Source organism: Ailuropoda melanoleuca, chromosome 10 (assembly GCF_002007445.2).
Source record: "Ailuropoda melanoleuca isolate Jingjing chromosome 10, ASM200744v2, whole genome shotgun sequence".
Classification (NCBI taxonomy): Eukaryota; Metazoa; Chordata; class Mammalia; order Carnivora; family Ursidae; genus Ailuropoda; species Ailuropoda melanoleuca.
This window is the reverse complement of record NC_048227.1, coordinates 15,547,062-15,556,182: the sequence shown is the minus strand read 5'-3', so window position 1 is coordinate 15,556,182 and position 9,121 is coordinate 15,547,062. Positions and strand designations below refer to the sequence as shown.

General features: G+C 49.9%; 1 protein-coding gene across 1 annotated transcript in view; it reads left to right on the top strand.

Annotated features, from left to right (window-relative positions):
- LOC100475345 (integrin alpha-D) overlaps positions 1-9,121 on the top strand; it is a 22,212-nt gene that overhangs the window by 4,102 nt on the left and 8,989 nt on the right. Inside the window, exons 4-15 of the mRNA XM_034669548.1 lie at positions 512-747; positions 1,427-1,572; positions 3,980-4,133; positions 4,230-4,380; positions 4,575-4,648; positions 5,942-6,071; positions 6,180-6,322; positions 6,511-6,651; positions 6,745-6,954; positions 7,465-7,595; positions 7,713-7,870; positions 8,786-8,987. Coding sequence (XP_034525439.1) covers positions 512-747; positions 1,427-1,572; positions 3,980-4,133; positions 4,230-4,380; positions 4,575-4,648; positions 5,942-6,071; positions 6,180-6,322; positions 6,511-6,651; positions 6,745-6,954; positions 7,465-7,595; positions 7,713-7,870; positions 8,786-8,987 — 1,876 coding nt within the window. The remainder of the gene's footprint in view (positions 1-511; positions 748-1,426; positions 1,573-3,979; positions 4,134-4,229; positions 4,381-4,574; positions 4,649-5,941; positions 6,072-6,179; positions 6,323-6,510; positions 6,652-6,744; positions 6,955-7,464; positions 7,596-7,712; positions 7,871-8,785; positions 8,988-9,121) is intronic.

The following is a 9,121-nucleotide window of genomic DNA, read 5'->3' as shown; positions in this document are numbered from 1 at the left end:
GAAGGAGGGAAGCAAGGGACTCTGCAGGGTGGGGGTGGGGGTGCTGGGACAATAGATTGTTTTTTGAGTTTGGAACTCTTCTTTAAGATTAAGTTTTAATTTTATTTACAGAATAGTCACCAAACAGTGTTATATTAGTTTCAGGTGTACAACGTAGTGATTCAACAATTCCATACACCACCTGGTGTCATCACAACAAGTGCCCTCCTTAATCCCCATCACCTGCTTAACCCACCCCCCCCAAGCACCTCCCCTCTGGTAACCATCAGTTTGTTCTCTTTGGTGAAGAGTCTGCTCTCTTCTTTCTCTCTCTCTCTCTGTCTCTCTCTCTTTTCTTTTCTCTTTTTTTCCTCTCTTTTTTATTTCTTTTCTTTCTTTCTTTCTTTCTTTCTTTCTTTCTTTCTTTCTTTCTTTCTTTCTTTTTCTTCTTGTTTTGGTTCTTAAAGTATGGGGAACAGATTTGGGTCTCTTCCGTGGAAGATGTGGGAACCTGGTGGGAATTGATTCCTAGGCCAAAAATGGCCCCTTACGTCTGTGGAGCAGGAAGGGTTTCTGGGCCCTGGGAGACAGCTGGGACTCACACAGGCGTCTCTGATTCCTTCCTCCTTCTCTACAGAGTGTCCAAGTCAAGAGATGGACATTGTCTTCCTGATTGACGGTTCCGGTAGCATTGCCCAACGTGACTTTCAGCGGATGAAGGGCTTTGTCAGAGCTGTGATGGGACAGTTTGGAGGCACCAACACCCTGGTGAAGACTGGGTCCTCGAGGCCTGGGGAGTGGGGTGGGGGTGGCAGCTGCCTTGGGGAACACCAACCTTGGAGGAAGCCTGGTATTGCTGGGAGTTGGCTCAGTGCACCTGTGCCTGATGAGACTAGTGTCCTAGTGCAGGGCTGATTGAGCCCTGACCTGAGGAAACTCCCCCGTAGCATTTATATGTCCCCACATGGCCTAGGAAATACAGTTTGTGACTGTTTAGAAGCATTGAAAGGATTGCAAAAATAGTTTTGCTATGAACATAGACCAAAGGTAACTTGGCCAAATAATAAATGATTTCTTTATTATGATTTCCATGTAACTCTGATTTCTCTTATTATTTTATTTTCCAGTAATTAGTGTATTTGTCTCTAGAAATTCTTGAGCAGTGAGGAAATATAGTCTACAAGTTGATTTCACATGTTATGAAATTTTTAAAAACTCCAAGTTTAAGAACTATTGAGGTAGGAAATGTTATTCCTTGTAATCTCTGAAAAAAAAAAGCATCATTTGGTTTTGATTTTCTAGTTTTCTTTTTGGGGCTACATTTCCCCTTTGGTTTTAGCCTCAGAAACACAGGGAAAGTGGTTTGTAAATCCCAAGTTATTCCAGAATAAAAAGTTTCTTAAAGAATAACTCCTGAGCCCAAGGGCCTTCCTCTTCTCCTTTGCAGTTCTCCCTGATACAGTACTCCAATCACTTAAAGATTCACTTCACCTTCACCCAATTCAAGAGCAGCTCCAGCCCTCAGAGCCTGGTGGATCCCATCGTCCAACTGAATGGCCTGACGTTTACAGCCACGGGCATCCGGACAGTGGTGTAAGTTCCCCCTTCTGCCTCATGGGGATAAGCTGCCACACCACTTCCTCATGCTGGTCTGCACAGCCCTTCTGCAGGGCTATGGGAACTCTGGGGAAAGGGGCTCAAAAGGGAAGTGATGGGGCTGTAGGTGGAGATTTCCCTGATTTTATTCCCCCAATATAAGAGAGCACTCCTCTGCGGTGTTCCCTCCTTGCCTGGTCTTGGATTGGCTGGACCCTGATTCCAACTGGGGCATCCAGAGACATGGGCTTTGGTTCAGACACACCCGAGTTCTCATTCTTGCTCCCTGCTGGTGACCTGGGCCACCCTGGGAGTTACTGACTCTTTCTAAGCCTCAGCAAACTGTCAAATGAGAATAAACTTACAACTTGGCATAAGGATTAATGGAGGTAACTCGCATGCAATGATTCTGCACCAGAAGTGGTAGATAAGTGGTTGGTGGTTTATCCAGAGATTGGAGCACCCCGTTTTACTCCCTGGCAGAGACTTGGGAATTGTTGCTAAATGTTTTCTTTGTGTCTCTCTCCTTACTCACTTCCCTCTCTTTCCACATTCCTCGCTCATCTGAGTTCTTTGCATTAACTGGGTGTTTACCATGTGCCTGTCCAGCTAGGGCGACCATAAAGAAATGACTTAGGTGGTGGGGCCAGAACAGAAGATGTGGTTCTTATGGGAAGGAAGTGGGTTGAACGTCTGGGATCTTCAACTTCCTGTGCACCCCTGGGGGCCACTATGGGGGTGGTGCTGGAGAAAGGCTGAACAAACGATGCTCCCACCAAATGTACCCTCTTTACTGCTGGGTGGCTTTTCTGCCTTGAACACTGGCCCTGTGGGACTGGACAACCAGGAGGAATGCTTCTGTTCCTTGAATTAAAAATCACACAGGAGTGGCATCCCTTCTGAGCCCTTGGAGCTCCTCCCAGGGGTGGGTGATGGTGTGCTTCTCCTCAACACGGACACGGCTCCCCTCACCCAGAACAGCAGCTTTCCACTCCCCAGAGCCAAAGCCATCTCAGGGCCTCCCTGCCACTGACTGTCTTCTTTTTCTTTTTCTTTTTAGAAGTTTCATTACAAAAAAGATAAAATTGCAATAACATTAAGGAAATTTTTGGATGAAGTATTACAGTCCCTCTACCAATCACCTCACAGTATTCTAACAAAACAGAAAGGATAAAAACAAATGCATAAATAAATCCCACCCACAAAGCACAGGGCCATTTCCATCCTGGTCTTTCTTCAGACATATTTCATATAGTCACAATGTGGACAGAAACTAGTTTCATCCTGCCTTTTTTTTTTTTTCATCTGTTACATGAACCTGTGCCATGTTTCTCTATAGCTTTTACTGTTTTCCTTTGAACTGGCTCTGTGCTTTCTCACCCCACGGCTGGATCATGATTGGCTAAACCCCTTCCCTGATCTTGAACATTTAGGTTGTTTCCAGTATCGTACATTGAGTGTGTTTGTGTGTGTGTGTGTGTGTGTGTGTGTTTATTCTGCCTTTATAGAACTATACAAGCATCTAGTTACATTTTTAATCATTTGTAATCGCTACCATAGAATTAATGCTTTCCTATAGGCCAGTCACTGGTTGAAAAGCTTCACCTCATTTGATCCTCAGAACAACTTCATGACTTGTCTCATTTATCTGTTGTTGCCTAACAAACCACTCCCAAATTTGGTGGCTTACGCAACAACACTTTTATTAATATTTTTCATGATTTGGGGCTGCTCCGTTTTCAGAAGCTGGAACATGAGAGATGCATTCACATCGTCCTGCCTGGGCAGGACTGGCTGGAAGGCTGGGCTCAGCTGGGATGGTGGAGCCTTTCTCTGCACAGCTGCGGAAGCTGTAAAAGCCTTGAGCTGTAGGTGTCCCTCATGGTGGCTCAGGGCTTCCCAAGGTGCAAGAGCTGGTTACCAAGGCTTCCTAGGCCCATAACTGATATGGTGTCGCTTCCATTTCACGCTGAAAACTGGTCACAGGTCAGATCCAGTATGGGAAGGGAACCAGGTATGTCACACTGGGGGTCATCTTTGAAGAACACCTGTGGCACAATTATTATTCTCACCTTCACAGAGAGAAGCAGAGGCTCAAAAAGGGAAAGCAACTGCCCCATCTGTCAGATCTGAAGTTCCTACTCTGAACCATACCGCCCCCTGGAAATGAGGTTCCATGGTAGATGGAATTATAGAAAAAGGAATATGAGTACCTTTATGATTGGTCTTACTAATCATTGTATGACATTCAAAAATGCTGAGGTGATTTGTTTTAGCATGCCTGACAGAGTCTGAAGGTACCAGGACTCCCCAGTCTCTCCAAATGAGCTTCTAGTGCTACAGATTATTTCTTTTCAGAATTAATTTCATCTACAGAGAGTCAGCTCCCTTTCTTCCCCGATAGGCAAGAACTATTTCATAGTAAGAATGGGGCCCGTAAAACTGCCAGGAAGATCCTCATTGTCATCACAGATGGGCAGAAATACAGAGACCCCCTGGAGTACAGTGACGTCATCCCCCAGGCAGAGAGAGCTGGCATCGTTCGCTATGCCATTGGGGTATGTCCTCTTCCTCATGTCTCCCTCAGATGCAGGCTGTACCTCACCCAGGCAGAAAGGCTGGCGGGCTCCTCCTCAGCTCTCTCTCTGTCACAGGTGGGAGATGCTTTCCAGGATCCCACTGCCAGGCAGGAGCTGAACACCATTGGCTCGAAGCCCTCTCAGGACCACGTGTTCAGGGTGGACAACTTTGCAGCACTCAGCAACATCCAGGAGCAGCTGCAGGAGAAGATCTTTGCAGTCGAGGGTAAATGCAGGGCGTCTTGGGTCTTGGAGTTGAAAGGTTCAGGACCCAGTTGTCCCCTGAAACACGGAGGGGCCATCCCTCTTCACAGCTTGCCCAAAATTGTGTCCCACAACCCGAGCTTCCGATTCATTCATCTGCTCTGAGTCCTTGTGGTCTCATGGCCCCCAGAGCCTGAGTGACCTGTTTCTCCACAGGAACCCAGTCAAGGACAAGTAGCTCCTTCCAACATGAGATGTCACAAGAAGGCTTCAGTTCAGTACTCATGATGGTGGGTGGAACACGTACTTGGTAAACAGGTCTCAGGCACCAATCATGGGACAGCCGTGTGCTGGGAGTTGGGACCCAGAAGTAAATAAGAAAGCAGATTCTGTCTTCAAGGTCGCTGTTTGGAGAGAGACATGTAGGCAGTGTAGGCAGGTGCCAGGAGCACAGCAGAGAACAGGGTAGCCAAGGTTCCTGCTCTCACAGGGCACGTGTTCAGGGAGGAGACAAGAAACAACCAAAAACATCTTCAGATCGTGCTAGGCATTAGGATAGAGCAAGAGAGGTGATCAGAGGAGGCCTGAAGAGTGATGACTGAGGCCGAGTGATGAGAAAGGGCCAGCCCTGGAAAAATCTGGGAGAGATTGCTCCAGGTAGAGAAAAAGCAAGTGCAAAGGTCTTGAGGCATGAACGTGGTTACCGCACTAGAGAGCTAGAAGGGCCAGCGGGGCTTGGGCAGAGTGAGAGATGGGGTGGAAAAAGGGAAAGGCCAGATCATGCAGATGAAAGAAATGACAATATAGCATGACTTGTGTCCAAGTAGATGTGTGTTCAAAATATCCAGAGGGATTTGCTTCAAAGCAATTTTGGGGCTGAGTGGAGGGGACATAGAAATGAAACAAGGTTGGTCATGAATTGATCATTGAGGCTGGGTCATGGGTACTTAGGAGTCCATTATGCATTTCTTTCTACTGTTCTATATGTTCTAAATTATCCATAATCAAAAGTTTCAAAACGCAATAAACAAAGTATGCAGAGTACAAAATGACTATCACTCCCTGAGGGAGCCAAAGACGACCTCACATAAGAGGTGAGTTTGAGGTTAACTCTTCCTGAGAGAGGAGTTGAGTCCTAGAAAGAGAGGAGAGAGAGGTGTCCAGATCAAATGATTCATGTGTTTAAACGAAGGGTAACACCACAGGTTTAACTGGGGAGGACCCTAGATTCTATCTCAGGGGCTTAGTGACAGGGAGCCATCTTGGATTGCTGGCAGGATGGTGCCTAGACGTTTGTTGGTTCTGAGGAAACCTAACTCTGGAGTAATAGAGGATGGAGCAGAGAGGAGGCATCTAGGAGGCAGAAAGACTAGTGGGTGAGAAGAGCTGGGACTTAGTGGAACAGTGGCACTGGGGATGGCTGAGAGACATTAAGAAGGAGGGACACTGAAGCTGCTGGAAAAGGACTGGGGAAGGAGACAGATTATTTCCAAATAATGAGCAGAGTCGATGGCAGGCATTGCTTGGAATAGGCTGTCTTCGTTTGGCTCAGACTTGCTCAGCCCTGGAATCTTCCCTCCCAGGATGGACCAGTTCTGGGGGCTGTGGGGAGCTTCGGCTGGTCCGGAGGTGCCTTCCTATACCCCCCAAACAAGAGCCCCACTTTCATCAACATGTCTCAAGAGAATGTGGACATGAGGGACTCTTACCTGGGTGAGAAAAGTCTGTGGATGGGGCACAGGTGGGAGATGAGCTGCCTGGGAAGGGCAGGAGCTCAGGGGCTGGGGAGGAAGACTTTGTGCTGAGGCCTGCCCCCCTCAGGTTACTCCACTGAGCTGGCCTTTTGGAATGGGGCCCAGAGCCTGATCCTGGGGGCCCCCCGCCATCACCATACTGGGAAGGCTGTCATCTTCACCCAGATGTCCGGGCAATGGAGGCCGAAGGCTGAAGTTGCAGGGACCCAGGTTGGGTGTTGAGGAAGCCAGAGTGGAACATGAGGGTGGCAGGGTCTCCATGGGCAGAGAGGGAGGAGATGAAGGGGTTTGGGAGCCTGTGGGGGGAAGGTCCCTGTGGCTGGAGAGAAGTGGGACCTGTCCCAGAAGGGGGTGCCACTGTCAGGGCAGGCAGGGTGACTTCAGGCTCTGCTCCGCAGATTGGCTCCTACTTTGGGGCCTCCCTCCTCGCTGTGGATGTGGATGGAGATGGCAGCTCTGACCTTGTCCTCATCGGGGCTCCCCATTACTACAAGCCGAGCCAGGGGGGCCAGGTGTCTGTGTGCCCCTTCCCCCAGGGGGTGAGTGTCTGATGAGAGCTGGGCTGGGTGGGGCCTGGATATGGGATGGAGGGGTTGCCTGGGTTGGGACCTGACACTGGTTTTGTTCTGCAGAGGGCTAAGTGGCAGTGTGCGGTCATTCTCTGTGGGGAGCAGGGCCACCCCTGGGGCCGCTTTGGGGCAGCCCTGACAGTGCTGGGGGATGTGAATGGGGACAAGCTGGCAGACGTGGCCATCGGGGCCCCAGGAGAGCAGAAGAGCCGGGGTGCTGTCTACCTATTTCATGGAACCTCAGGACTGGGCATCAACCCCTCCTACAGGCAGGTGAGGCCTCTGTCTGCAGTCTCTCCCAGTTCCACCTCCTTTTCTACGTCTCAGATTTGCCTGATGCCCTGTCGCGTCCCTGACCTTAACATTGGCCATGCTCCTTCTAGGGGTTTAGGGCCCTGAATGTCACCAGGCCCAGCTAAGTACAAAGTATCTCTCCTTTGGCTCCAAACAGACGTTGGTCTGTGGGCAGCTTAGTGGGTAGGAGATTGCAGGGCCTTGGTCCAATGTCTGGCCAGCCATGTCAGCTGTGCGGCCTTAGGCAAGTGACTGATTTAGCCTCTGGGAGCCTTAGTTTCCTTCTACGAAACATTAAATGAAGGAGGTCTATGTCTGGGGTCCCTGGGGTCTCACTATGCTTGCTTTCCATTCCTACCCTCTCATCTCTCCCTTTCAATGTTTCTCTTCAGATCTGCTTTCACTGCAGTTTCCTTTCCAAATCTTTCTTCTCAGTCCGTTCAGATGCCCTCCCCTTGACTTCCACTTTTCCTTTTCCTCTCTGGCCAGCGGATTGCAGGCTCCCAGCTCTCTCCCACACTCCAGTATTTTGGGCAGTCGCTGAGTGGGGGTCAGGACCTCACCCAGGATGGACTGGTGGATCTGGCTGTGGGGGCCCGGGGACAGGTGCTGCTACTCAGGTGACAGCTCCCCACATCCCACCCTTGCCCACCGTGCGTCCATTCCACAAGCTGCCCCCTCCTTGTCCTCTTCCCCGAGGCCAGAGTCAGGTCCTCAGTCCCTGTGCGCACCCTCAGGACTCGACCAGTGCTGAATGTGGGGGTGGCCATGAGATTCATGCCCTCGGAGGTGGCAAGGGATGTGTACCAGTGCTGGGAAGACGTGCCGTCCACCCTGGAAGCTGGGAGTGCCACAGTCTGTATCACTATCCACAAAAGCTCACTGGACAAGCTAGGTGAGTTTCTTCCCAGTGGACCCAGCCCCTTACCCCCCGCCCTTGCGGCCTCCAAACCTAATCTCAAGAGAAAATGGGCCCAGGAATCCAGATACCACCTCCACATCCACCCGCCTGCCAGTGTTGGAAACCCTGGGTCCTTTCTCTCCCCCTCTCCCCACACCCGAAGTCCAGCATCCAATCTGGGTCTGCCCACTTCTCTCCACCCGCTCCAGCCACTGCCTACCTTGAAGTCACCACTTCTCTTTCCTCCCTATACTTTGAGCTGTTTCCATGTCTGTTCTTGCAGCCTCCCACCCTTTCTCCATAGGGAAAGTAGAGGGATTGGTCCTAAAACACAAATCTGGTCTCCTCACTTGCCTGCCTAATACCCTTCAACCTCTCCTTTCTTCCATTTATAAAGACCAGAATCCTTCTCTACAATGCCCTTGCTGACTTTGCTCCTCCCTGCCCTTTTAATCTCCCTTCATTCCAGTCTCCCTTTCTGTAAATGTGCCATCCTCCCTGTCCCTTCTGGTCTTAGCCATTGTGCTCTTGGTCTGGGACTTTCTCCTCCCCATTCTCCACCAACCCTTGCTCATCCTCCAGATTGGGGCTCAGAAACGTCCCACCCAGGAAGGCATTTCTGATCCCAGGTCTGAATTAGCAAGCCCTCCTTGGTACTCCTGAGGATCCCTCATTGGGTTAATCATGGTGGGGGATTGTGTCCTGCATGCTCATCTCTTTTCCTAGACTGAGAGCTTCATGAGGGCAGGGACCATATTTCTCTCTCTTCTTCTCCACGTGTATCAAGCACCTGATACAGCCCATGGCCCATAGGAAGTTCTCAGCAGATACTTGTTGCATGAATATGCAAAAACAGAACATTTGAGGTTCTCTGGACTTTTCATCTTCTGTTCCTCCCTTCTGCTTCAGGTGATGTCCAAAGTTCTGTCAGGTATGATCTGGCATTAGACCCAGGCCGTCTGATTTCTCGTGCCATTTTTGATGAGACCAAGAACTGGACTTTGACTCGAAGAAGAACCCTGGGAATGGGAGATTACTGTGAAACCGTTAAACTGCTTTTGCCAGTAAGGACTTGGGGTTCTGGGAGAGGGAGGGGGAGAAGGAGTCCAAGGTGAGCCTCTGGCACCTCTGCTCCTTGTCGAGTGAGGTGAAAAGTGTGGGGATATTGGGGCTAGAGAGAGGAAAGTTGAGGCCGGAGAACCTGACTTCATAGGTGGGGCAGAATGCTATCCCGACAGCAGGAAA